Source organism: Lepus europaeus, chromosome 4 (assembly GCF_033115175.1).
Source record: "Lepus europaeus isolate LE1 chromosome 4, mLepTim1.pri, whole genome shotgun sequence".
Lineage (NCBI taxonomy): Eukaryota > Metazoa > Chordata > Mammalia > Lagomorpha > Leporidae > Lepus > Lepus europaeus.
The window spans coordinates 132,842,398-132,869,397 of NC_084830.1; the positions used below are offsets into that span (position 1 = coordinate 132,842,398).

General features: G+C 42.7%; 1 protein-coding gene across 1 annotated transcript in view; it reads right to left on the reverse strand.

Moving 5' to 3' along the window:
* The window catches only part of STK32A (serine/threonine kinase 32A), a 130,612-nt gene that overhangs the window by 17,364 nt on the left and 86,248 nt on the right, over nt 1–27,000 (reverse strand). The window contains exons 5-7 of the mRNA XM_062189729.1: nt 22,781–22,818; nt 13,779–13,868; nt 6,387–6,484 (exon numbers count right to left, since the gene is read on the reverse strand). Coding sequence (XP_062045713.1) covers nt 6,387–6,484; nt 13,779–13,868; nt 22,781–22,818 — 226 coding nt within the window. The remainder of the gene's footprint in view (nt 1–6,386; nt 6,485–13,778; nt 13,869–22,780; nt 22,819–27,000) is intronic.

Sequence of the window (27,000 nt, forward strand, 5' to 3'; positions counted from 1 at the left end):
CATTGTTACTGATACAAGGTTAGAAAAGGGTAGCTATAAATGAGAATGGCGAGCAGCAAGATGAATTCTCAGTAGAGTAGATATGAAGAAAGGCTTAATTCTACACACAGTCAGCTACTCATGGACCCACGGAGTTCCAGGAGGAAACACCTAATAGTGAGATTAGGTCAAACATTTTATTCTTTTTAAGTAACATCTAAAACAACCACCACATTTTTTTCTTCTCTCAAGATTAAATAATGGGCCACAGCTAAATTGTTGCCTTGGTAATGCTATATTAGACATAACCTTTAACTCAGTATCTGAAAAGGAATGCTAGATGCGCTGTCACCTGATTACCAATGTTTATTGGCCAGAGGGCACTGTAGTTATCTTCGAATTCATTCCAGGTATACCATTTAGATTTGGGTCGAGCTTAGCATATTCAAGCTTCCAGTGTTATATGCATATGTACATGTATTTTCCTCCCTACCCCCCAAGTTTCTTTTTTATTTCAATTAATTGCTACTTTTAAACCTATTGTCTCCTGGACATCTAGAAACCAAAATGAGTTGATAAACTTGAATGAATCAGTCCATGAATCTCATAACTAGTTTAAGTGTGTGTGTTTTCTTCACTTCCTTTACAAGACCATATGGCTAAATTTAATACCAAAAAAAGCACGGCCCATCAATTTATTAAAAATAATCAAATTACCTGTTTCTTATTCATTATTTTACCTTTTCTAGCTCTAAAGTTAAAATTCATTATTTACCAGAATTACACATTTATTCCTTTCCAGATATTTAGTGAATGCCTATTGTGTTACAGCACTACAGCGGGACACTAGGAATAGAATGAAGAACAAATCAGATGTGACTCCTATGTTGTTGGCGCGTACGGTTTCCTTAGGGAAATCTGTAAGAAGTTATATAGGCTGTATATGCCCCCATATTCACACTTAAACACACACAACCATTTAAGTAAATGGAACACAAACCTTAAAGAACGACAAGATAACACTGAACATTCTGAGAAGAAAAACCTTAGGAATCATATAAATTAAGAGTAAGAATAAAAAAATGAACACGACAGAATAGTAAAATGTTAGATGAGAACAAGTGATGTGTTCCTCTAGTCAGTTTAGGAGTACAAAGGTGAAAGAATTGGCGCTGAGGGTACAATGAGTGCAGAACTACATATTCTCTACCGAAAGTTAGTACTTACAGATAGAACAGAGCTAGGAAAGACAAGGACCTCTGCTTTACGTGGCAATGGGACAACAGGGGGACGAAAGGGTGACAATGCAGGTTAATAGTCTAGGACACGCTCAGCAACACTGATCAGTTGAGGCACTGCAGGCATGTCTGGAAGCACATTTGCTCTTTGAGACCTAAGTTTTTCTGTAAACAAGAATTTGTGAATGTGAAGGGAATCAATTTAGCACCTTCCTCTGTGGTACACTCCTGCTGAAACTTGTAATTAAATGTTAATATACCGCTGTCCTCAGATAAGCTGTATTTCGAGTTGTAACTGCATAGAGCCTAGCTGGTGATTCTTTCTTGATTATGTCAAAACTGATTTATAGTGATTTGTTCCTCCATTCATTTGATGCACATGTATTATGTATCCATTGAAAGTTCAATACTGTGGATAACACTGAACTATATATGATAAATGCTTTGCCTTTAAGGAATTGATTTAGAAAAAAATAGAAATATTAAAAATGATATACTTGATAATCCAAAAATTTGTGAGGCAATGCATTTACAAATGGATTTAGTCCTTAAAAAAGAAAATAAATTTAGGTGTTCTGATATAGAAAGTTGTATATTTTCTTATGTAATGAAAAGAATAAGTCTAATAGAAATATTAAACATGCTTCTATTTTTGCAAAAGAAGCAAAAATTTATGCCTATAACTAAAGATAGATTATCCATATTGGAACAGAAAAGATTTAGAAGTCAATTCCACAAACTATTTATTCTTTTTTCTTTTTAAGATTTATTTATTTATGTGAAAGTCAGAGTTACACAGAGAGGCAGAGAAAGGGGGGGGGGGAGATAGAGAGAGAGGTCTTCCATATGATGGTTCACTCCCCAACTGGCCACAAGGGCTTGAACTGCAAGGATCCGAAGCCAGGAGCCAGGAGCCTCTTCCGGGTCTCCCACGTGGGTGCAAGGGCCCAAGCTGTTGAACTATCTTCTGCTGATTTCCCAGGCCACAGCAGAGAGCTGGATCGGAAGTGGAGCAGCCCATATGAGATGCTGGCACTGCAGGCCAGGGCTTTATTCATTCTTGAAGGTGGGATTTAAAGGTCAAAGAGAGTTTGCTCTCTTAATTGGGAGTTTTCTTTGCCTTAAGGACCATAGAGTTGATTTTTACTTCATTGTTGTGTTTTCCTATATTTTCTAATGTATTTAAATTCAGAAAGGTCATAAGAGAGAAACTGCACAAATGTTTGGGAGAGATATGGATCATTACTTAGAGATCAGAGAAATTTCTTTAGAGGAGGTGCTGTTTCGTCCTAAGCCATAATGTATGCGTAAGATTTGAATGTGAACAAAGAAGCATAATTTAATAGTATGAATACCCTATCTTAAAAGTGACCAAAAATTTTATATGCACAGATTCTGAAAAGCCTTGCAATCAAGATATATCCTTCTCTTTATTCAAATTCAATTCCCAAGCTCATGCAGAGGTTTTTTTTTTTAAAAGTTTAAGAAGACTAGAATTTACCTTGGAAAATATCTTTATAGGCAAAGAAACAAGAAAGGAAATGGCCCAAGGGATGGTTTAAGAAGATGAGAATCCAAGGAGACTAAAGTGAGTTCATGAAGGGTCAGGATTATCCAAATGGAAGCAAGATTTGAAAAGTTAGCCCAGCTCTAAAGGACAAAGGATGCCAAGGTCAGGCATTTAATGTGTGAGGGGTGGGGAGAGGGTAGGAACAACTATAGAAGTACAATAATATGGGAAAGAGAAAAAATACGTTCTTAGTAAAATTCTTTCTAGGCACACAAGAAGGTCTCTTAGATAGGTGATACTTAAATGTGGTATTTGGCATTTTGAAGAATAATAGGCCCTTGTTTTTATCTTTCAACTCACTACTCAGTTTCTGCTTGCTAACTGTGTTAATAAAAGATGAGGGCAGAGCACAATTGCCTTGAAAAATAGAAGGGGCTAGAACTGAGCAGTAAGAGACTTCTTGGGGGAACTCGAGGGTGAACTGAGTAAGAACAGAGATGTTGCTACTTTTAAGTAGTTATCATATTGACACCTTTGATTTCTCTCTAAAATGGGACAAAGTCCATTAGAAGATGGAAACAGGAAAGATTTGAGGCTGCCCTTGGGCAGCTTTCGTGTTTGCCTTACCAAAGTAGTCCTCTTCTATTAATTTGCATAACTCATCAACATTTGAATATGCATGAAGAATCTTGTTATGATGATCTCTTCAGAGAGGAAGAATAATGAACAAATTAATGTTTAAGGGCAACATGTACTCTGTAGAGTAATGAAACAGATACAATAGTGAGATCTTCCTGTGATTGCTTTAGAATTCCTCATCTTTGCTTTGCTGAGCAGGATGAAGTTATTAGATCATGATGAAATAGTATAGCTTCTATGGCTGTTCTTATAGGTGCATAGGCCAACTAGTTGTGAGGTGACACTTCGTTTCATGTTTATTTATTTTCATCTACTTCAAAGGCAGAGAGAAAGAACAGGAGAGAGAGAGATCAACCTTCCATCCACTCGTTCATTCCTCCACTGTCTACAATAGCCAGAGCTAGGCTAAGCCAAGCCAGGAGCCAGGAATCGCATACAGGTCTCCCACTTGGGTTTCAGGGACCTGGGTACCTGAACCATCACCTGCTGCTTCCCAGGATGCATCAGCAGGAAGCTCAATTGGAAGCAGAATAAATAGGACGTGAACCAGGCACTCCAGTATGGGATGTAAGCATCCCAAACATGGGGTTAACTCACTGTGCTGTAATCCCTGCCCAGATGTAGCACTTTGAAAACAGAAATTATGCTGGAATGATATGGGACCGAAGAAGATTGCCGACAGAAGCAAAAAAAAAAAAAAAAAATGATTCCAAAATGTTAGATTGACTGAAGTATCTGGAATGATGACCTTGAGAGTCTCTCTTAGCTTCATTGGATGAACAAACTCGTGAAGTCCGGGAGAAAACAATCTTCAACTCCTTGATCTCAGAAGAATCACTAATTGTGTCCATCACAAGACCTTGAGAGCATGCTAGAAATAGAGATGTTAAGGGCAAGTCTAAAACAGAAATGGAACATGCTACTGGAAAGTGTAAGAAAGGCAATCCTTGGAATTAAAATGGCAAAGAACTTGTTTGAATTGTGTTCTACTGTTTTGGGGAATGTAAAACTTTTGAATAATGAAACTGGATACTTAAGAGATTTCTAAGCAAAATGTTGAATATATGGTTTTGTTCCTCCTGACAGCTTATAGTAAAATGTGAAAGGAGAGAGATGAATTGAAAAATAAATTGTTAAGCAAAAAGAATCCAGAAATCGAAGATTGGAAAAAAAAATTGGCCTATCCCTATTGCAAAAATGAATCAATAAATAAGAAATCTTGTTCTGAAAGAATTCTATAGGTGTGTTTAAACAACCAGTTGATAAAGAGGATGCATTTCTTCATGGACTGAATCACTCATCTCAATAGAAGCCAGAATAAAAAAGGAATCATACCAGGAGATACTACCAGTTTGAATTAAAGAAGCTAGAGAAGATAGAATGAAATAATGGAAGGCAGTCCAACTTTTTTTTTTTTTTTACAGGGTAGGACCAGAATGACAATGGACTGAGAGCATGCACTATCCTTCAAGTTACAGAAGAAAGGATCCCAAGGGAAATTCAGACATCATCAGAGCTGTCATTCCCACCACAGGTCCTAAGTGCATTGGGTTGGGAGCAGAGCTGCCTCCAATTAGTTTCAAATGGCAGCTGTATAGGTAGAGCCCTCAAAAGAAAGTCACGTGAGCAAGGCTCTTGCACAGAGCCACTTCACTGAGTCACCCCTGCTCTGCTCTCCGCCGTGAGAGTGACACTGGTACACTGGAAGGCAGGCAATTGAACCAAAGAGGATTATTCTGAAGCCTTACTATGTTGTAGTGGAGTTTGTCTTGCTATGGTTTGGACAGCCTAGGACCTGGTACCTCTTCCTTCTTTCCTGTTGTTTTTCTTTTGTAATTGGACTGTCTATTCCATATGCATGTATCACCACTGCTACACTGGCTGGCTTTACAGGTTCATAGCAAGAAAGGCTCTTCCCTCAGGAAAACCAGACCTGCAATCTCATCCATATTTGATTCAGATGCATTAATGAGACTTGAGACTTAGACTCTAGAGTTGATACTAGAACAGGTTGAGAATTTGTTGGCTGTTGGCATGCATATGAATTTAGGAAACTATGAATGTAATGTTGTGGACTAGATATCTGTGTCCCATCCAAAGTCTTATGTTTGAAGACCTAATTCTCAACGTGATGATATTTGTAGGAGGGGTGTTTGGCAGGTAATTAGGGATAGATTAGGGCTAATGAGATTAGTGGCCTATAATATCTCTTTCCATCCCCCCTGTTCCCCTCTGCCCTCCCCCACCACATAAGGACACAGTCAAAACACCCCTGTGTGCAAGTCAAGAAGATAGGCCCCTCCAGAACCCAGACATTCTGGTACCCTGACGTCAACTTCTAGCTTCCACACCTGTAAGCAAATAGACGTCTATTGTGTTTGCCACACAGTCTGTAGTGTCTTGTTATGAAAGGCTGAGCTAAGATACAGCCTTAGGATATTTACATTATGCAGTAGTTTGCAAGAATTGTATAAAATATGTGTTTTCTCATATTTGTTTGCTTTTCATCCTTAGTTTTTCTAGAAAACAGTTTTTTATTAGTTTAAGAAATGCTACGTTTCAAAGAAAACTAGTCTACTTTTCCACTAAAACCAAACCCACAAGACAAATGACAACTAGGAATTCAACAAGCCAGGACATGAATTGTGTTGTATTAATAATTCACACTTGTCTTGGTGAGGTGTTTCTGAAATATACTATGACTGCCAAATGACTTTCTTTAAACACATATACAAGTCATTTAGTGAGGGACACTGGTTTTCCTTATTTGGCATTTTATAACATCCATATTGTTCACTTACTTTTTAAGTGTGTGATTTAATGTTTTCTGACACAGTTGGCCCCATATGTAGGAAAGAGAATTAATCAGTGCAGAAATCTCAAGGGATATAATCAGCATTGCATGACATAGCCGTTTCCAGTTCTCAGACTGCTTGATTCTTAGCAAAGAACATACCCTATTACTCTAAAATAGAACCTTCTAGAAAAATAACCAAAGAAAACGTGCAATTCCACTGTACCCGGCCTCTCAGCAGCTCATATGCTGTCACGCCTAGGGACCACCAATCAACAGCAAAGGAATAACCTGCTTCTTTTTTGGAGTTGAACATTTCAGGTGCTGAAAAATAAAAAGAAAACGTTAGGCTAGTTTTACTCCCCAAGAGATAACAAATCTATTTTCCCAACATATTTCCCCCAAAGGAGAGTCACCAGCATGCAAGGTATGAACACTTGCATTGCTATCTATCATCCACTGCTACATGGTTCACAGTAAGGATTAATAATTTTCTAATTTCTCTCAGTAGCTGCCTTCATTACCCAGTATACAAGGCGTGAACAGGCCTTAATGGACAAACTCTTCTTACTTAGATCGTGCACCTATTAAAAGTTGAGTCCTTCCAAGACTCGCAAATGCAGCTGGCCCTGTAATCAAAAGTACTGAGAAGAATTATTTGTTATCTTTATTTGGGTAGGTGGCTCTGAAGGATCTAAATTTGCAATACAGTTGGAAATAAGGCTTAAAATTTGATGTGTTGCAGCAGGAAGGAAAACATTTGCAGCTTCCTATTGGGATTAGGGAGCAAAGATGGAGAGGATTGAGTGGACATTTTTGGAAAATCTTATGATTGTTACAACAACTGTGAGTCAGTTAATCTTTGCAATCATAATTTTTTGAACTGACTCTAACGGAAGGCAGAGCAATCATCAATTTTACCCCAGAGATGACCCCTCACTAACATATTCTCTAAGCACTTTGACACATGAACTTGCTATAGATACTTCTAAGAATACACCTAACTTTTAAGGGATGGAAGAAGGAGAATGAGGTATGGAAGAAGAACATGTATCTTCTTTGCTAGCTCAGTACCACACTTCTAGAATCTAATATAGAATTTGGAAGCCCAAATCACTGGACAGAAAATTGATGAATTAATGAATAAATCAATCAGTCGGTAATTATGATTATTAGCTCTAGAACTCTGCTATCTGGGTTCAAATTCTGCCTTCACCACTTGCTGTGACCTTGAGTTAATTAGTTGGCAGGGCTCACGAATCCTCAGCAAAATTAGAATGTTATAAAGGCAGTTTTTTTTTTTCTAAAAAAAAGATTTATTTCATTTTGAAAGTGAGAAAGAAAGAGAGAGAGCAATCTTCCATCTGCTGGTTCACTCCCGAGATGGTCACAATGGTCAGTGTTGGGCCAGGCCAAAACAAGGAGCTAGGGGCTTCAGCTGTGTCTCTCATTTGGGTAGCAGGGGCCCAAACACTTGTCCATCTTCCACTGCTTTTCCCAGGCCACCAGCTGGGAGTTAGATCAGAAGTGAAGCAGCTGGGATACAAACTGGCACCCATATGAAATGTCAGTATCGCAGACAGCACTTTTACCCACTGTGCCATAACACTTGCCCCAAGTCAGTCTTTATAGAGTTAGAAATTAAATGAGTTAATACATTTCAAAATATCAACTCTTGGGGATGGCATTGTGTGCGGCAAAGCCACCATCTGCAGTGCAGGCATCCCATATGGGTGCCAGTTTGAGTCCTAGCTGTTCTACTTCCCATCCAGCTCTCTGCTAGTACACCTGGGAAAGCAGCTGAAGATGGCCTAAGTCCTTGGGCCCCTGCACCCACGTGGGGGACCCAGGAGAAGTTCCTGGCTATTGGCTTCGGCCTGGACCAGCCCTGGCCATTGCAGCCATTTGGGGAATGAACCAACAGATAGAAGGTCTCTTGCTTTCTCTGTCTCTCCCTCTCTCTCTGTAAGTATTCAAATAAATACATAAAAATTAAAAAAAAAAAGCTCAGCACTTTACAAAGCCTGGCACGTACAAAGTGTTTGAAATCAGCAGGTACTGCTCCAGAGGCAAATACCCACAGTAGTCAAAAGGTGCACATGGTGGGTACTAAGCCTCCTCTAGTAAGGCGCTGGGTCTGGACAAAGGAAATTAGCGTGTCGTGGCACTGAACCCGCAGGCTTGCCATGTGAAGTGCACTCAAATTCTAAGTAAAAGTTCATGAACAGAACCAATTAGACAAGTAGAATGCCAGCATCGCAACACCCAGGACTGACCCTGCTATAAGAGCTTGATGTAGCAGCACCAAGTAGCTCTCATGCCCCAGTGAATTCACTTGTCCCGCATCACTGCGTTCTTTCTGCAAGTAGCAACTCCCAGTGCGATGTGGGGGTAATGGCTCTGACTCCCCAGGACTCCCACCAGCTGACTGTGTCCCTGTTTTCCCCTTTCGGCATCTCACTAGAAGTCTCCAAAGTGACAGGTGACAGATATCTCACTTAGAGAAGCTGCAGAGGACGTGCAAGGATAATCACACTCTTGGTGCTAAGAAACTGCCAAACAAAATAAACATTAACGAAACTTGCACGTATTCTGTCATATTGGATCATCTTTGGAGTTGGAGTGTTTTTTCTCCAACTTTAGAGTATTCTTTTTGCTCCTCTTGTCCTGTTTTTAAGAATAAAGACATTTCAATGTGCATTCACTCACTGAACAAATATTCATAGTATGCTATGCACAGAAAAATATTGGTCGAACCTTAAGACAAAACACCATGACAACACACAAGAATATAAAGTGAGTCATTCTTTGAGGCCTTAAATAGCTGAAAAACTAGAGGAGAAAGAAACTGAGAGGCTAGAAGAGGACCGGCTCCTGAGAAGTTACAAAAAGAGGTAGAAAGAGACCAAGTTTCCTTCCAAAAAAAACTGACTAGTACTTTGATATTTTTAAATATTTCTGTATCAACATCCAGAAAAATAAATAAAGCCTAAAAGGAAAGTTGAACCATTCATTTTAAGTAAACGTTTGCCTAACCATTGAGTAGGGTAAGAAGTTGAATGTTGTTCTGCTCACACCACCAGAATTTACTGTCTCAAATTTTATGTTTTCTCTATAGATTTACTCTCTCTATATGCATTTATAAGCAGTAGCTTTGTTTTTGCTTATTTAATAGATGGTATAGCTCCCAGGGACTGGGGATGAACGGGCTGAGGGACCACTCAGCCTCCAACCTGTTTGTTTCTCTGTTGTCAGTGCTTTGTAATAAAGGAAACACAAACAGGAAGAATGCTGTTTTTCATGTTCTATTAAATTTGGCTAAATTAAATACAAGTTCCCGGATTCTTTGGTGTCTTACCTCACTCAACAATAGACGTACAAGAGTTAGTCTGAGTCGATGTAGGTAGTTTCTGTCTGTTCACTTGCAATGCTGTTTGGATATCCTGGAGCTCACCTGCCTCTCTTACTGTGGGCAGCTGTGAGGTTATTTACAACTCAGGGGTTATGAACAGTGGGCTCATGCAGATTCCTGAGCACGGGGGACTCTCGTGAGCACTTGCATATTTAGGACACATGTTTAGAACATGTGTAGTTGGGGCAGATGAACTACTGGCCATGGAGAGTGTATATTCACACATACTAAGGAATGCCCAACTGTTTACCTAGGTGTTTGTGCCAAGTCACACCACGAACAACAATGCACTGGGGTTCCTTTGGCCCAACATCCTTATCCACACTTGCTATTAACTGATCCTTTGATGTTTGCTCATCTGGCCAAGCTGTAATAGGACTTCATTGTGGTTCAAACTGGCATTCTCTTGATTACTAGTGACCTTGATCACATTTTAGTAGCTTTAGTAGGTACTGGTTCTCAGATTTCTAAAATCCTGGACTTTGGGATTTTGGTCAGGAGATAGAAAAGTGTCCTAAAACGAATTGTAAGTATAAAAAAATAAAGGAGACTCAAGGGAATTGACAAAAATGATTCTTGTCCAATAATATTTTTTTAAAAAAATGAGATTTGCATCGTGTTGTATTGGCCTACATTATAAAGCTGCAATAATTAAGACTTAAAAGCCACAGAATACAGATGTTGGTGAGTAAAGATATTTGGTTTATTATGAACACATTTCAAATAGTAGGGAAAGAGTTTTGTAATAAGCTCAGTACCTCAGATTAGTGAATGTTGTATATTCCTCTAATCTTCATTCAGTTTTCTCCTTTTAGAGTTTTTTATGGTTAATTGTTAAGGAGTATCCTACAGGAGCACTATAAAATGGTTTTACCAGATTATTAAGCAACATAATTCTTTAAAAGAGAAAGCTGAGTTCCACATACAGTTCCTCTTGGAAAAACTTCTACCTAGAAACCAAAGGCACAGAGAGCTTCTGGATAAAGAGATGAGCAGCGAAATTCAGACACTTATTTCAGAATAAAACAACATGTTGACTTAACTGAATTGACTTAGAGGCATCTAAGAGCCTCTAAAATGAAATGTTTAAATATATATTTTTTGATTCTCTATCTCTCTGTCTGAACCTCGATTTATGAAGTCAACAGAATTTGGTTTAACTTTAAGCTTTTTTTTCTGTTATTTGCGATGTGATCTTGGACAAATTGTAATCTTCCTCATTGTAAAAGGGTGATAAGTATTGTCTGTTTCACAGGGCTGTTGAGAAAAATAAACGAATGTAAAACATTTAACACATTGTCTATTCCACAAAAAGATTTCAATACATGGTAGTAATTGTTAATTATGAAAGTTGGAGCTGCATAGAATCTTGCCTAGTTTCCAATTTCCTAGCTCTATCTTGTGAAAAGACCAGAAACGTCAATTTTGAAAAAAAATTAAATTATACAGATATTGTACTTAAAATCACCAGGGAGAGGAAAGAAAGGTGGCCTCCCTTCACTCCTCTCACCATGGAAACCAGCCCTGGAAGCCCAGATGCACATTTTCTGACTTGGCTCCAAGAAAATAGCCCTTAATATGGAAACCCAGGAAACCTGGGGAATAAACTCATCAGGGCAGCAGGCTGGGCTGCTCCTTTTCATCATTTGAGCACCATGGGTTGTAGGAAGAAAATAAGCTGAATTATATGTGTCTGTTATTGCAGAAGTGACAAAAGAGATTTATTCCCCCCACTGGTAATTGGAAATCATGAAATTTGCCAGTTGTGCAAATATCATATAAAATAAGTCTCATTTATTTCCTATAGATTTCTTTCTTCTGGAAAGTGAGGTGGTCCTGCGTGGAGGGGGCTCACTCTCGCTTGCTCACTCTCTCTCTCTCTCTCTCTCTCTCTCCCCTTCTCTATTGCATGGGAGAAGAGAATGAAATATTAAAAGAAAGTGGCATTGCTCTTGTCCTTGATTCTGAGTTCAAATATTTTGCCTATGAATTTCTCTGATCATATCCAGCCACTACAATTCATTCCCCCTGGCTTAATCCCACCAGTTTAAAGAGTGGTGCCGCCCACTTTAAGCCTTTTGACCTACCGGGGTAGACACATGAGTAATTTTCATACTTCCATCATCTGGCAAACTGTGCAGTGCCTAACCTCTCTTTTTTCTACTGGATAGGCGGCTCACCTAATAATAGCTCTGTCTGTTGCCCAATACATTTTAATACCTATTACTTGTTAAAACACACTTTAAAATTCTGATTCAACGTTGCTCCCCTCATCCCACAGGGCTGGATTCTGCCACTTCCTCCTCCCTTTTCCCTTGAAGCACTGGTTGTTTTAGGACACAGACGGGAGAAAGCAGAGGCAGAAGAATCCCAACACCAATGCACTGCCCCTGTGTCAGTCAGGGAGGTCTCTCTTTAGTTGATGCAAATAGCTGACGTCGCCCATAGTCTGCGGCAGAGCTGTTGATCCTGGCTGCACAGTAGCATTACCTGAAGAGCTTTGAACCCACCAGTGCCGAGGCGCTACCCTCAGATTCCGGTAGAGTTGGGCTCTATTGAGACTGCTGGTGTCACCCAGTTAGCTATGCTATCTGGAGCCCCCTTCCCTTCCAGGCTGGGCACTGGAGGAGCTTAGGGGAGTCAGGCCACATCCTTTACTTAGTCCACCTCTCGTACAAACACTTGCACTCACTGCACACCTTGTCTCCTGCTATGACCCCCAACAAGACTTATCCTCAGACTCTTTATCCAGCCATGGCCAACCAGGCTGTGCTGGCTCGAGGACCACACATCTAACAGGACAGACATCTAACCCAGAATGGGATGCGAGGCACCTCTTCTTGCAGCCATCCAACAATTTAGAGATATTTATCTTGAGATCTGCCTCACCTGCCTAGGACCAGTAGGGAGAAGGGAAGAAGTCCCTCTTTCTGAATATGGTAAGCTCCATAAAGGGTGACAGATCTCCCTTTGTATTTTCAGGAGTGGATAGAAGGTCCCTCTAGTGTTGTTAAAATGTCCATATAAATGCATCAGGCATTTGGCCTACTGGTAAAGTCCCCTTCATCCCATACCAGAGTGTCTGCGTTCAAGTCCTGGCTCTGTTCCTCACTCCAGTTTCCTGCTAATGCACAGGCTGGGAGGCAATGGATGATGATTTAGGTAACTGGGTCTCTGCCATCTACATGGGAGACCTGAACTGAGTCTCTACCTGCTGGTTTTGGGCAGGTCCAGCCCCAGCATTTGAGGAGTGAACCAGTGGATTTCTTTCTCTCTCTGCCTCTCAAATAAATAAATTTTAAAAGTTTTAAATGGTATACAAGAATTGTATGTTGTATATGTAAGTAGTATATATAAGTAGCATATATAAAGCTATACAGAACTTACTGTTCCAATAAATTTATATAGAAATGATTGTTCCAACAACTAAAGTTAGAATTTGTAATTGAATTGTCAACACAATTAAACACAAGACTTAGCTGGCAAATTTGCACCTAAGCCTACCATTTTAATTTTAATTACCCCTTAGTAAAATTCTGAATCTTCAGGGCAGATCCCAGTTCCTCATCTCACTATAAGCAAAGTCATTTTCCCTTCCTCAAGCAGGATTTCTGTGTCTTTAAAACTAAGAACCCATAAAATTGTTGCGGTGCTAAAACTAAAATTATAACTAGCAAGGTATGTGGCAAACCCTATGTCCTATGTAATAGTGTATTATGTAAATAATGAGTGAAGTAATATTTTGGTTCTCATTACTGTTTCTTCCCTCTCTATATGATTCTGTTTTTGCCTCCTCTCACCAGCATGTAAGATTCATGCGCTGCAGACCCAGGTAGCTCCCTACTGGTCACTAGCACCTAAAACAGTGCCCAGCAGAGAGACACTCAGTAGTTACTTATGGAATTTAGCAATATTTTCTGATCAGGAAGTGGGTGCACACTGTCTGAATCCACTCATGAAATAGTGTTTTCAAAATGTGATTAGTAGCCTTCCTAACTTAAGATCAAATGGGAGCTTGCAAAAAGAGAATCGTACAGTTCATCTCAGATGCACAGAATCAGAAGCTCTCCTGGTCACGTCACGGAGGGACCTGTTAGTTCTAGCTGCAAGTCCCTACTGATAATCTGATGTTTGCTAAAGGGCGTCTCCAGGAATGAAAACCAAACTTTTGCTCTTAGTAAATACGGCTACTTGTGAGGCCCATACCCATGTAAGGCTTGGTGCCGGCCATGGTGGTGATCCGCATCTCCTTGGGCAGCATCGCAGCAATGTTGAAATCTGTGATGTGCACATGTCCTGGGGAGAGAGAAGGAACACAGAGAACATGAAGTCCCATTCAACCCAGTGGCACGGCCCTGCTTCTGATTGAAAGCATCTGGAAGCTTGGCCTGTTCCTGCGTGCTGGCTGCAGTCGACACAGGCAATAAACGCTTCATTCTTTACGTCGCCAAGGGTAATACGATCTTAAACCAGCAACACTCCAGCAGCCAAAACACCGCATAGGAAATGATTAGTCTCTGATTGTAAATTTGTAGTTCAGCCTCAGAAAGTTTTAATTTAAGAGTTTATGCTCTAGTTATTCGACTTAGGCAGTTTTTGTCAGTTGGCATCATTTTCAGTTGGTTCAGCCTATAAGGATTATAAAGGAGATGGTCAGGAACTAGACAAAGTATCGAATTTCCAAGCATATCTCGGGGATCTCTTTTGAAGGGGCAAACACTATCACTACAAATCTGGCAAGAGTATGGACTCATATATTTATTTCTTTTCCAAGAGAGATTTTCTTTTCTCCTTGTTTTTCTGAAATATCATTAATATTTTTCCTCTACTAGTTCAGATTGTCCCCAACGACCCCCAACAAAATAACTGTCAAGGGAAAGACGAGGGAAAAGCCAACTGTTGAAAGGGATTATCTGAAGAGCACTTGAGACTGAGAGCCAGGAAACCTGGATTCTTCCTGGAGCTCGACATCTAGCACATAGTAGCTGTAAGTCCCTTTCCCAGGCTGAAAAAAGCAACGGGTAGACTGGCTGATGTCCCGCGTCTCCCTCGGCTCTGACATGGCAGTCTCCGTGGTGCTGGCACTCTCTACGCAGTGCCGTAAGGGTCCTTTCATTTACAGCCAGAAGGGAGAAAGGGGCAGGACCTGCAGCTCAGCTGGCAAAGCCTGCCATGTGAGCTCCTGGCAAGACAGCCATCGACATTCAGGAGACCTGAGGGTCCTGGCACCTCCATGGCCCTGTGTCTGTGGTTTTGAAAGAGACGGCTGTAATTGCGATGTAATCTAATTCTTCCAGGGTCCACAGCCCTCATGCCCCACAGCAAATGTCACTGCTCCCTGTGAGCATCCAGTCCACTGCCAAAGATGCATTGCACTGCCTTTCCCACCACAGTTTGATTTTATCCAAAGCATTGGAGCAGTGGCACGCATGGTTTGATCCAAGAGAGGTGAGCCTGGGGACCTTGTGGTTAACAGCTTGCTCTCGGGAATCAGATGTTTAGGTTGTAGCATAATCTAATGTGCTGTTACCTTGATAAAGTCACTTATCTCCTCTGGACAGTTGGAATCATCACAGTAGTCTTCCCATAAAGTTACTGGGAAAATTAAATGAAATGATGATTATAGGAGACTTAGATTCTGGCAGGAAATTGTTGATATCTGTCATCATCAGAATCCAGTGTACTTTTGCAAAATATACACAAACATGCATAGGCTTCGCTCTCCTGGGACTCCAATTCAGCAGCACTGGTAGGGGAACCGCGCATCAGTATTAAAAACAGCCAACTCTACTCGTGTTGCAGATGGGCAGCCAGGCACGTGACTCTCCAACCTGGATAGGTTTCCTTAGCTCAGTGCAAGTGGAAGGTGGAGGATGTTTTACAACTGCTTGGTTGTTGCATAGTGGGTTAAGCTGCCACCTGTGATGCCAGCGTCCCGTATGTGCACCAGTTCACGTCCCAGCTGCTCCGCTTCCAATCCAGCTCCCTGGGAAAGTAGCAGAGGATGGCCCAAGTGCTTGGTCCCCTGTATCCACATGGCAGACCGGGAGGAGGCTCCTGGCTTTGGCCTGGCTGTTGTGGCCATTTAGGGAGTGAACCGGAGGATGCAAGATTTCTCTCTCTCTGTCCCTCCTTCTCCTTCTATAACTCTGATTTTCAAATAGACAAATAAAAAAATAAATAAAATGGAACCACTTGGTTTCTAAAGTGTGGTGTCCACACCAGCATCATCAGTTTAACCTGGAAACTTATTAAACATGCAAATTCTTGGCCCTGCCCCCACCTTTTGGAATGAGACCCTCCGGGCACGGGTTCCTTGCATTTAAACACTCCTTCCAGGTGATTCTGAAAAGGTCCTCAGTGGAGAACAGTTGGAGATGAGTCGTTTGAAGGAAGACCAGCTTAGCAGACAGACGGCCGCTGCGCTAGTGAGTATTCATGATGTGTTTGCTGAATTCCGTTGAGAGAATTTGAATATTTCTTTTCAATATTATTTACATTTATGTGATTTAATTCGGTTTTCAAAAACATTGGTGCACAAAGTTTCCTTTAACACAGTGAAGTAGTTCTGTATTTTATGGGCGAGTGGTTTGCTGGTAAGATCACGGCTCAGAACCAGCAGAGTTGGGGTGAAGGTCTAGAATGCGGTAGGTTTTGAAGCTCCTAAAGCGGTTGTGTGTGAATATCATGAACCCAAAGAACTGACTAACCTGAAACAACCACAGCTCCTTTCATATTGCTTCAGTTCTTTTCCTCCAGCCAGGATACTCAGTAAAAGATGGGGGCGGCCCGGGGGCGGGGGTGGGGAGTGCGGTTCCTAGAAGCCCTATCCTGGTGTTCTGGAGCTAAACACTGAACTCAGTCGCCTGCGTAGCCATGGACACTGGCATGAAGTCTCAATCCGGGCCCAGACGCTGCCCTATTTTCTTCTGCTCACTACGGTGAGCTGTCTGCTGTGCCCCGCTCTGCGCTATGAGAATGAACCTGAGGGCTGGGGCATTGGAGACGGTTCTGCGTCTGGTTAACAAAGCCACAGGGAAGCCTTGGGAATCAGAACTTTCTGGGAGTGTAGGCCTTCGCACTGTTTTCTGATGTCAGCACTGTTAGGAACTAAGACCTAAGCATTCTTTGCCAAGAGAGCAGTCCTGCGTGTTATAGGATGTTGAGCAGTCTCCCGGGGCCCTCTTCCCACTAGTCGCCAACGGCACCTCCCAGACCTGTCAGGATTCCTGAGGACAATGTCTCCAGACATTGCCAAATGCCGCTTGCAGAGACCGGCCATAAAGCACAACCATCCCCAGCTGAGCATCACTGCCTCCGATGAAGTTTTACAGGTAGAAGGCTCAGACCTTTCTGATTGAGCCCAGTAGGAGAGGGCTTCCACCTTTCCGTTTCCCTCCCACCTGAGACAGGATCACATTACCAATAGAAGTCGTCTCATGAAGTCATTGAATTCAGCCGTCTTTATTGTCATTATTTATACTCTTTCTGCCTGTGCCTCTGTTCAGTGTGAGCCTAGCACAGCCACACTGCCCACCGGAGCCCCATAGTTGGTTGGCACTACCCCAACCAATAAACTGCCCCTTTCCTGCAAGTCTTTACAGAGCATGTGCGTCACATTTTTTGGGATGCTTGTTACAAATGCAAGTCCCTAGGCACCGCCCGAGTTGGAGTAAACCTTACCTGGGACTACAGTACAGATTCCAGTATATACGTGTTATATTAACAAGATGGCGTGAGCCTGGCTTTGGGGACGCTGCAAGGGGAGCTGTTAGGGTAGCATGTTCTACTCTTCCGTCCCTTCCAGACGGAGGCTCTGCCTCTGCTCCTTGTGTCTAGGAACGATATTAAGAAATCTAAATGATAATGCCACAATTATCATTTCCTCGGATATGCCACGCAGGCATTATTGTTCTTCTGGATGCAGCATGTATTTCCTGAATAATTTAAGGAAAACACAAGAATGTCAGACACTCTGGAATTGATAGAATTGGATGGGGCACTTAAATTGGTGGGATATGAAAGCATCTGTCAGGACAGTCGGTTATGAGCCATCAAGACCTAGCGCTATGTTGACTCTGAACTAGAGAATGAGCCATCTGGGGAGAACTGTAACAGGTATGCTCTAAATTAAAAACATTTTTTATGTCAAATTCCTACATATAAGAAATATTCACATCATGGCAAGATTCTGTTTTAAAATCAATTCCTTTAATCGTCAATCTTTTCAGATGAATGTGAGCAATATGAATCAATGAGAGTACGTTCCGCCCTTTTACTGAACAGTGTTGGATTAAAATATGTGTGGCGTGACACACAGCTCTCTGGGAGTAACAGGAGTAGAAAGGCATGTGAGATAGGTGATTACTCTGCACAGCTGCAAAAATGCCCAGACCAGAGGGCCATCAGAGTTGAAACATCCTAAATATGAGTGGAGAAGACGAGTGGGGGCTTCACGTAAGTGCTCCACGTGGGAAGGCACAGCACCAGCCACTCCAAAGGGCAGCCACTGTCTGTGGCTCAGCTGAGTCTCACACGAGCTGGGGAAGGCAGGCATCAGAAATGCATTCACCTAGGCCGGCGCCCTGGCTCACTTGGCTAATCCTCCACCTGCAGTGCCCGCATCCCATGTGGGCGCCAGATTCTGTCCTAGTCGCTCCTCTTCCAGTCCAGCTCTCTGCTATGGCCCGGGAAGGCAGCGGAGGATGGCCCAAGTGCTTGGGCCCTGCACCCGCATGGGAGACCAGGAGGAAGCTCCTGGCTTCGGATCAGCTCAGCGCGCCGGCCATAGCGGCCATTTGGGGGGTGAACCAACGGAAGGAAGACCTTTCTCTCTGTCTCTCACTAACTCTGCCTGTCAAAAAAAAAAAAAAAAAAAAAAAAAAAAAAGGCGATGCATTCACCTAACAGTGGCTAATTATGGTCCTGAGCAACGTCTGAGAGTCCTAGTTTTTCAGAATCTGACCAAACAGAAAATAAAGAATTTAACATATTTTCTACACAAAGAAAAAGATCCCTTCAATGTTTAGAGAATGGCTCTGAATTATATTTTTGTTTCCTTATACCCCCATAAATAATACTTCCCAGTGAATTTTTTCTTTTCTTTTCTTTTTTTTTTTTGACAGGCAGAGTGGACAGTGAGAGAGAGAGAGAGAAAGGTCTCCCTTTGCCATTGGTTCACCCTCCAATGGCCGCCGCGCTGGCCAGCACACCACGCTGATCCGATGGCAGGAGCCAGGTGCTTCTCCTGGTCTCCCATGGGGTGCAGGGCCCAAGGACTTGGGCTATCCTCCACTGTACTCCCTGGCCACAGCAGAGAGCTGGCCTGGAAGAGGGGCAACCGGGACAGAATCCGGCGCCCTGACCAGGACTAGAACCCGGGGTGCCAGCGCCACAAGGCGGAGGATTAGCCTAGTGAGCCGCGGTGCCGGCCAATTTTTTCTTTTATTAACAGCAATGATCATCAAGTTGAGTTACAGAAAGTTATCCTTTTTTAAAAAAAAAATGATTTTTATTTTTTATTTATTTGAAAGGCAGAGCTGCAGAGAAGAGAGAGAGATGTCTTGCATCCACTGGTTCACTCCCCAAATGGCTGCAACAGCAAGGGTTAGGCCAGGCCGAAGCCAGGAGCCCAGGAATTCTTCTGCTCCTTCACCTGCGTGGCAGAGACTCAAGCACTTGGGCCATTTTCTGCTGATTTCCCAGGTGTATTAAGGAGCTAGATCGGAAGTAGAGCAGCTGGGTCTGGAATAGGCACTCATATAAGATGCTGGCATTGCTGGTAGAGGCTCAACCTGCTATGCCACACACGAGTGCCCAAAATTATCCTTTTAATTCAGTGTTCAAACCAAAAAATCTGACAGTCACAGGCACATTGTAATTACAAAACCAGATATTGGGTATAGAATGGATTGTCCCCAAGGTGACTTAGGATGATGTCTCACACTCCCTAAGCAGCAGAATTCCAGCCATGAATAAAATGCCATCAACTGTAGCCTCTTGCCTTCATGAAGGAAAGCAGAATGGACCATTGAAAGTAGAGTAGCTTGAAGATTAAGGATTAAATGGAATTGTTTAAACACATGATCCAATAAGCACAAAGAATTTTTGGAATATTGCTTCTAGAATGAAAATAATTATTTGGGAAAGACAGGAAGGTGCCCAGCTTTTACAAACATCTAAATGGTAGAGATTTGATACATCTAGGATATGTGCTAGCTTAGATTAAAGCCAATGAAACAAGATGAAATAGTCCAAGCAGGGCCGGGGCTGTGGCTCAGCGGGTTAACGCCCTGGCCTGAAGCACTGGCAACCCATATGGAAGCTGGTTCGAGACCCGGCTGCTCCACTTCCCTTCCAGCTCTCTGCTATGGCCTGAAATAGCAGTGGAAGATGGCCCAGGTCCTTGGGCCCCTGCACCTGCATGGGAGACCCGGAGGAATCTCCTGGCTCCTGGCTTTGGATCGGTGAGCTCCAGCCGTTGCGGCCAATTAGGAAGTGAACCATTGGATGGAAGACCTCTCTCTCTCTCTCTCTCTCTGCCTCTCCTCTCTCTGTGTAATAAATAAATTTGAAATAAATAAATAAATCTTTTTTAAAAAAAGAAATTGTCCAAGCTTCCTTCCCAACAGGAAAAGGTCACTACAATCTCATGGGAATCATACTCACATTGGACTTCTGAGTGCTTCTTTGTGACACACATCACATCAAGCACCTTCTAAGTATTCTGTCAGTCTTCACAGTAGCTCTAGGAAGTCAGAACTTTTTTTGTTCCCGAAGAAACTAAGACACAGGGAAAGTTCAGGTGGTTTATCAAAACTCTCAGCGAAGGAGTGAGTGAATTGGGTTTTGAATTCAAGGACTCTGACTTCAGAGTGCACACCCTTAACCATCCTATAACACAATTACTCTTTCACGAGGGTAAGCCCTAAGAGTGGTTGAAGATCAGTTGACTTCTTCCCCTTTTCCCTAATCTATACTCACCAAGTTGCCAAGCTTGTGACAATGGGGCAGAAGCTGAACAGAGGAGAACAAGATACCCTCATGGTAGAAACGAGAGGAAGCCACAGCTCAGACTCCAGATTAAAACACTGTCTTCTAAATGAAGATAAGCCTGGAAATGTTTTGCTTTCTAGGGATGTGTCTCTATTCATGGCCTCAGCGATGGTGGAGCCCCAGGTACACACAGCAGCAGCCAGCCGAAGAGCAAGTGAGTACTGGACCCCAACCTGGGTCTGCTTGGTCAGCCATGTGTGCTTTTTTTTTTTAAAAGATTTGTTTATTTGAAAGGCAGAGTTACAGAGAGAGAGAGGGGAGAGGCAGAGAGAGCAATCTTCCATCTGCTGATTTGTTCCCCAACTGGCTGCAATGGCAGGGCTGGGCCTGGCAAAAGCCAGGAACTGGGAGCTTTATCCAGGTCTCCCATGGGAGCCATCTTCTGATGCTTTCCCAGGCACATGAGCAGGGAGATGGATCGGAAGTGGAGCAACTGGGACTTGAACCAGAGCCTGTATAGGATGTTGGCACTGCAAGCAATGGCTTAACCCGCTATGCCACAGGGCTGGCCCAAGAGCGCTTTATTCTGTGATGCAGAAAGGTGGTCCCTGGAGGGTAAAGATCCTCTCTGTGACAATGAAGCTGCACAGAGTTTATCTAAGCCAGGCTGAGAGAGGGTCTTGCTTCCATTTGAGGCAGGGAGAGCGTTTTCATGAAAACCCCCTTCGTGCTTAGTGTCACCATGCTCGCGTTTCTGAGACCCAGAGAATCTGTTCCTGAATGTCAGAAGCAGTAAAGGTAAGAAAGAAATAAGGCGTTGGAAGCAAGTGGAAAAAATCTGTTCAGACAGTCTATAAATAAATAATGACCCTGAGCTTTGAGATTAGAGGTCATACAAGAAAGTGTTTCTAAGCAGAGGTGGGGTCTGCCAAGTCAGGTTTAAAACTCAGCTAGGTAAATAAATCATGAGCACTGGGTGGTGCTGGAGCTGTAGTTCCATAATCCCGTGTGCAAGTTCTATTTGCAAAAATGGAGTGAGTATGGAGCTTGGCAAATTGAGGATCCTCTCCTCTAGCAGCTCTGTAAATATATAACAAGGGTCCTGTAGCCACCAGAACATTTTTTAAAAGATTTATTTGAAAGTCAGAGTTACACAGAGAGAGGAGAGGCAGAGAGAGAGAGAGAGAGGTCTTCCATCCGATGGTTCACTCCCCAATTGGCCGCAATGGCTGGAGCTGCACCCATCCGAAGACAGGAGCCAGGAGCTTCTTCTGGGTCTCCCACACAGGTGCAGGGGCCCAAGGACTTGGGCCATCTTCTGCTTTCCCAGGCCATAGCAGAGAGCTGGATCAGAAGTGGAGCAGCCGGGACTCAAACCGGTGCCCATATGAATGCCAGCACTGCAGGCCAGGGTGTTAACCTGCTTCGCCACAGCGCCGGCCCCAACCAGAATGTTTATAACATGAAGTCTGTGTACTCTGCATGTCATCCCTGATGCAGTAGCAATAAATCCACACGTACATGAAAGTGAATATGAGGAGGGCGTTATCCACAGCTATGTACTGTTGGCTTGTTCCAGAGAGCATCTCTTATGAATCTTGAACTTCAGCAATTCACTGATGGCCGTCACAGTTACTGTTATGTGCTGGCATCATTTTCCCATCCAGGTGCCATGTATCTACATTTCACTTATACTGTTCTTTAAATGTACTGATTTTTTATTATCAAATTTCCTATAGAAAATTTTTTGTTATCCTACAAACATAAAAGCAGTTTGCCTTTGTAAGAAGGAAAGCATAGAGACAAATGCAATGAGTGCACATTGATGTCACTACATCGATGGCTACACCACCAGATTCTGAGGTGGGGGCCTGCTTTGACTTCATGGAAACGAACACGACTGTGCATTATAAGGTATTATGGCAGGCTAGCATATTAAGGCAAGCTAGCACCAGAAAACTGATGGTTTCCTTGAGGAAAATGGAGACGGAACGACTGTCATTCGGTTACCTCAGTGTTGAAGGGGGAACGTACTACACCACAGCTGTAATGTCCCCCAGTATTGCCCTTCATACCCATCCAACAGAGTTTCCACATATAACCGAAACAAATCAGGCAAAACACCTTTTCCATCCACAGTACTCCTTTTGCTAGAGATAATCAACTTGTACATGCATGCCATTTAGTTGATTGCAAACAAAACATTTACTTACCGTGTTCATCAAGTAAAATATTGTCAGGCTTCATATCCCTAGGGAGGAAAAAAATGAAAAGTTGCTCCTGATCAAATAGGTAAAGGCAGAAATGCTCAAGAATGCTAACAGTTGAAATAATGTCCTGGTGCCTTCTTCAGCTCTATCAGTGGGTCTGAGAAATTTACTATGAATATCCCCAAATTTTAGATCAGAACATTGAGGCTTGAGGCCACAGAGTTAGTAAAGGGAAGAACTGGATTCTGAACCTGGTGTCTCATTAAAAAAAAAAAAAAAACCTCAAACTCACAATTTATAAAGCATATTGTTTCTAAGCATGTAAGCATTGGTCCATATGATAAACTGTGGTACTTATATCAAAAATAAAATAGCATTAGTGGTGTTAATCACCATTTTCCTATCTAACTGCAGAATGACATAGGTAATGTGAACTTATAAAATGGGGACAATGCAGTCTATAGTACGGTTGCATTTTACACTTTCAGAGATTAGAGTTTGACCATGATGTTATAATTGTCTCTAGCTACTGAATTATTCTTTTTGTGGGGTTCCTTAAAGGGCCAGTCTTTCGTGCACTGATGCTTAGGGTGGTGACTACAGCTAATAACACTCTAATGCACCCTGGAAATTTACTAATAGTAAATTTCAGTTGCTCTCAACACAAAGAAATGCAGGTAACTGTGTGAGAAGATGAATAGACTCATTTGCTTAACAGCATCGATATCACTAAGTATATGTATACCAAACATTGTAGTGTACACCTTCAATATATACAATTTTTATTTTAAAATACTTGAAAATTAACCAAGAATGAAAAGCTTCCTAGAGGAGAAGCGGATCCGTTCTCTCCCAGCTGTGGGGTTAGCTGGATGGGAATGCGCAGTGGCCAGCGGTCTTCCATGTGCTCATGAAATGAACGCAAGCGTCCGTGGTACCCCTCAGTCAGAGAAGAGCAGTCCAGTGTGTAGCAGCCCCCAGCTCTCGACTCTTAAGATGATCACTGCCACTCCCCAACGTACCATTAAAGCTCTTCAGACTAACTCCACCGAAGCCACTAGGGAAGAAGTTCTGAAACAGGTTTTGTGAATACAATTTTCATCCTGGTCAAGTGGCTTTTATGCTGCCAGGATAAAGTGACCTGACTCTTGGATGAATCAAGACTGTCAGCATCCTGTTTTCTTGCAAATACTGAGAAACGGGTCCCTTACCTACAAACAGAACTAAGTGGATGCTATATCCAACAGATAGGTGCATGGCTTATCTTAGGAATTTCAGATTTTCTCATTTAGTATGTGAAGTTGTTAAAATTGTGGATTCACAGAGCAATCAGCAGTATCTGTGGCAAATTTTTCTCTAGTGCAGGGTATAATTTGCTTAAAGATACCCTACGGGGTTCCAAATTGCATGATTCTGTGGCTAAACACTGCTGTGCTGCAGACCTCACCCCAGACCCTCTGGCGGATCGCATTATGAAGTCAGAGTCACTCGCATGGCTAAAGGCCAGTTCATAGTCTGCCCTCTGTGCTCCAGGCACACGGAGCACGTGGGGTCTCCCTAATGCTCCCTGGGTCCCCTCATCTGCTCATCTCTGCACCTACTGGTCATGCGTCTGAACCAGGGCCCTCTCACCACTGCACCCAGGCAACACAGAGCCATCCTTGACCTTAATTCAGAAGCCACAAATGCCTGGTTTTCCAGCTCTGGGCCCAATGTGCCTGTGGTGTTCTGACTTCATGGGATACTTCTTCTTCCAGCATATTTATCCCATTTATACTTTTTGTTCTTCAACTAGATCATAAGCTCCTTGCTATCAGGGATGGTTTATTGGTTAATGTCATATTGTATCATACATAATGACGGCCCGTGGTAGTAGGAGAATGAAGGACTAAATGACACCTAAATGACCCTAACAGTATACAGCGGAGTGCAATTGCACACCATCAAATCCTCCCTCAAGATTGAAGCCAGACATAAATGGGAGTTGGGCTTGTTCCACCTCTCGGATCCGAATCCTATAACCATCAGTGCCTGTTTGTCATGTGAGACACTCAGAGGAACCTGCCTATGAAGGAAGAAACTTTGGTTGTGGCAGGATCAGTATAAAGGTTTATTGGCCCGGGTTGGCACTGTGGCATAGCAGGTAAAGCCGCCGCCTGCAGTGCCGGCATCTCATATGAGTGCTAGTTTGAGACCCAGCTGCTCCACTTCCGATCCAGCTCTCTGCTACGGCTTGGGAAAGCAGTAAAGGATGGCTGGCCCAAGTCCTTGCACCCCTGCACCCGCGTGGGAGACCAGGAGGAATTTCCTGGCTCCTGGCTTCAGATCAGTGCAGCTCTGGTTGTCGAGGCCATCTGGGGAGTGAACCAGCAGATGGAAGACTTCTCTCTCCCTCTCTGCCTCTCTGTAACTCTGCCTTTAAAATAAATAAATATTTTTGAAAAAAGATATATTGGCTTAAATTTATGAGGACTTTATGGGAGGAATGAATTTCTGTGGGTTTGATATTTTGTTAGCTTTCTATTAAGTACCTGAGTATCATTTTTCTTATTTATTTATTTATTTTGGAAATAAAGTTACAGAGAGAGAGAGTGGGAGACAGAAAGGTCTGCCATCCACTGGTTCACTCCCCAAAGGGCTGCAATGGCTGGAGCTGGCTGATCCAAAGCCAGGAGCCAAGAGCTTCTTCCAGGTCCCCCACATGGGTGCAAGGGCCCAAGCTGTTGAGCCATCTTCTGCTGCTTTCCCAGGTCACAGCAGAGAGCCAGATTGGAAGAGGAGCAGTCAGTATACAAACTGGCACGCATATGGGATGCTGGCACCACAGGCCAAGGCTTAGCCTACTATGTCATAGCACTGCCCCCCTATTTTTTCTTATTTATTGAATCCACACATTATTATGTGTACTTTTTCTCAGAAGCTGCTTAAAAATAATACAGTGGTCAGAGGTACAACAATTAGGTTAACGTGCTGTTTCTTTGGTCAATCTTATATTCATTTTATACATTGAATACTTTTCCACTTTTGTGAAGTTACTGAGCTAGGATGTAAGAAACATAAAAATAACTCCGCTATAGTTCTCTTGGGATAGAGGACAAGAAAGACTCATAAGGAACCATGCCACAAAGGTACAAAGTAGTCAAGGGTCAGGTTCACTGCAAATTCAGAGAAAGGACGTGAGATCTCAGAAAAATGCAAAAGATATTGAGTAGACTTTTAAGGATAAAAATAAATCACTTCGCATATAACTGTATAGTTTTTCCAAAATATGATAAGGTAATTTTTAAGTAACTACATGGCAAATGTTTTATAGTAAGATTGTTCCTATCGCAAAAGAAAGAAAATGAAAAGAAATATAGTATGCTATATTAAACTTCTTACTAGAACTAATTGAGATTTTCTAGTTCTGAATTTTAGCACTGCTTTCTTTTAAATTTTAAAAAAAACATTTATTTAAGTAAGAGGTAGAGTTACAGGAAGTGAGAGGGAGAGACAGAAAGAAAGGTCTTCCTTCTATTGAATCATTCCTCAAATGGCCACAGTGGCTGGAGCTACACCAATCTGAAGCCAGGAGCCAGGTGTTTCTCCCCAGTCTCCCATGCAGGTGCCGGGGCCCAAGCATTTGAGCGATGATCTACTGTTTCCCAGGCCATGGCAGAGAGCTGGACTGGAAGAGGAGCAGCCAGAACTAGAACCGGCACCCATATGGGATGCCGGCACTGCAGGTAGAGGATTAGCCTGCTGTACCATGGCGCCAGCCCCTCATTTAAATCTTAAGCAAACCAATATTTGAAATGACTGATTCTGAATGGTGCTTTCATTTAGGACGCTCTAATAACTGATTTAATAATTTAGTAGTTGCTAAGCAAGGATTCCCTTCAGAATCACCCGGGAACACTGAACCACGTGTATTCTCTACTCAAATCTCAGGCCTGGCCGGCGCCATGGCTTAACAGGCTAATCCTCCACCTTGCGGCGCTGGCACACCGGGTTCTAGTCCCGGTCGGGGTGGCGGATTCTGTCCCTGTTGCCCCTCTTCCAGTCCAGCTCTCTGCTGTGGCCCGGGAAGGCAGAGGAGGATGGCCCAAGTGCTTGGGCCCTGCACCCGCATGGGAGACCAGGAGAAGCATCTGGCTCCTGGCTTCAGATCAGCGTGATGTGCTGGCCGCAGCGGCCATTGGAGGGTGAACCAACAGCAAAAGGAAGACCTTTCTCTCTGTCTC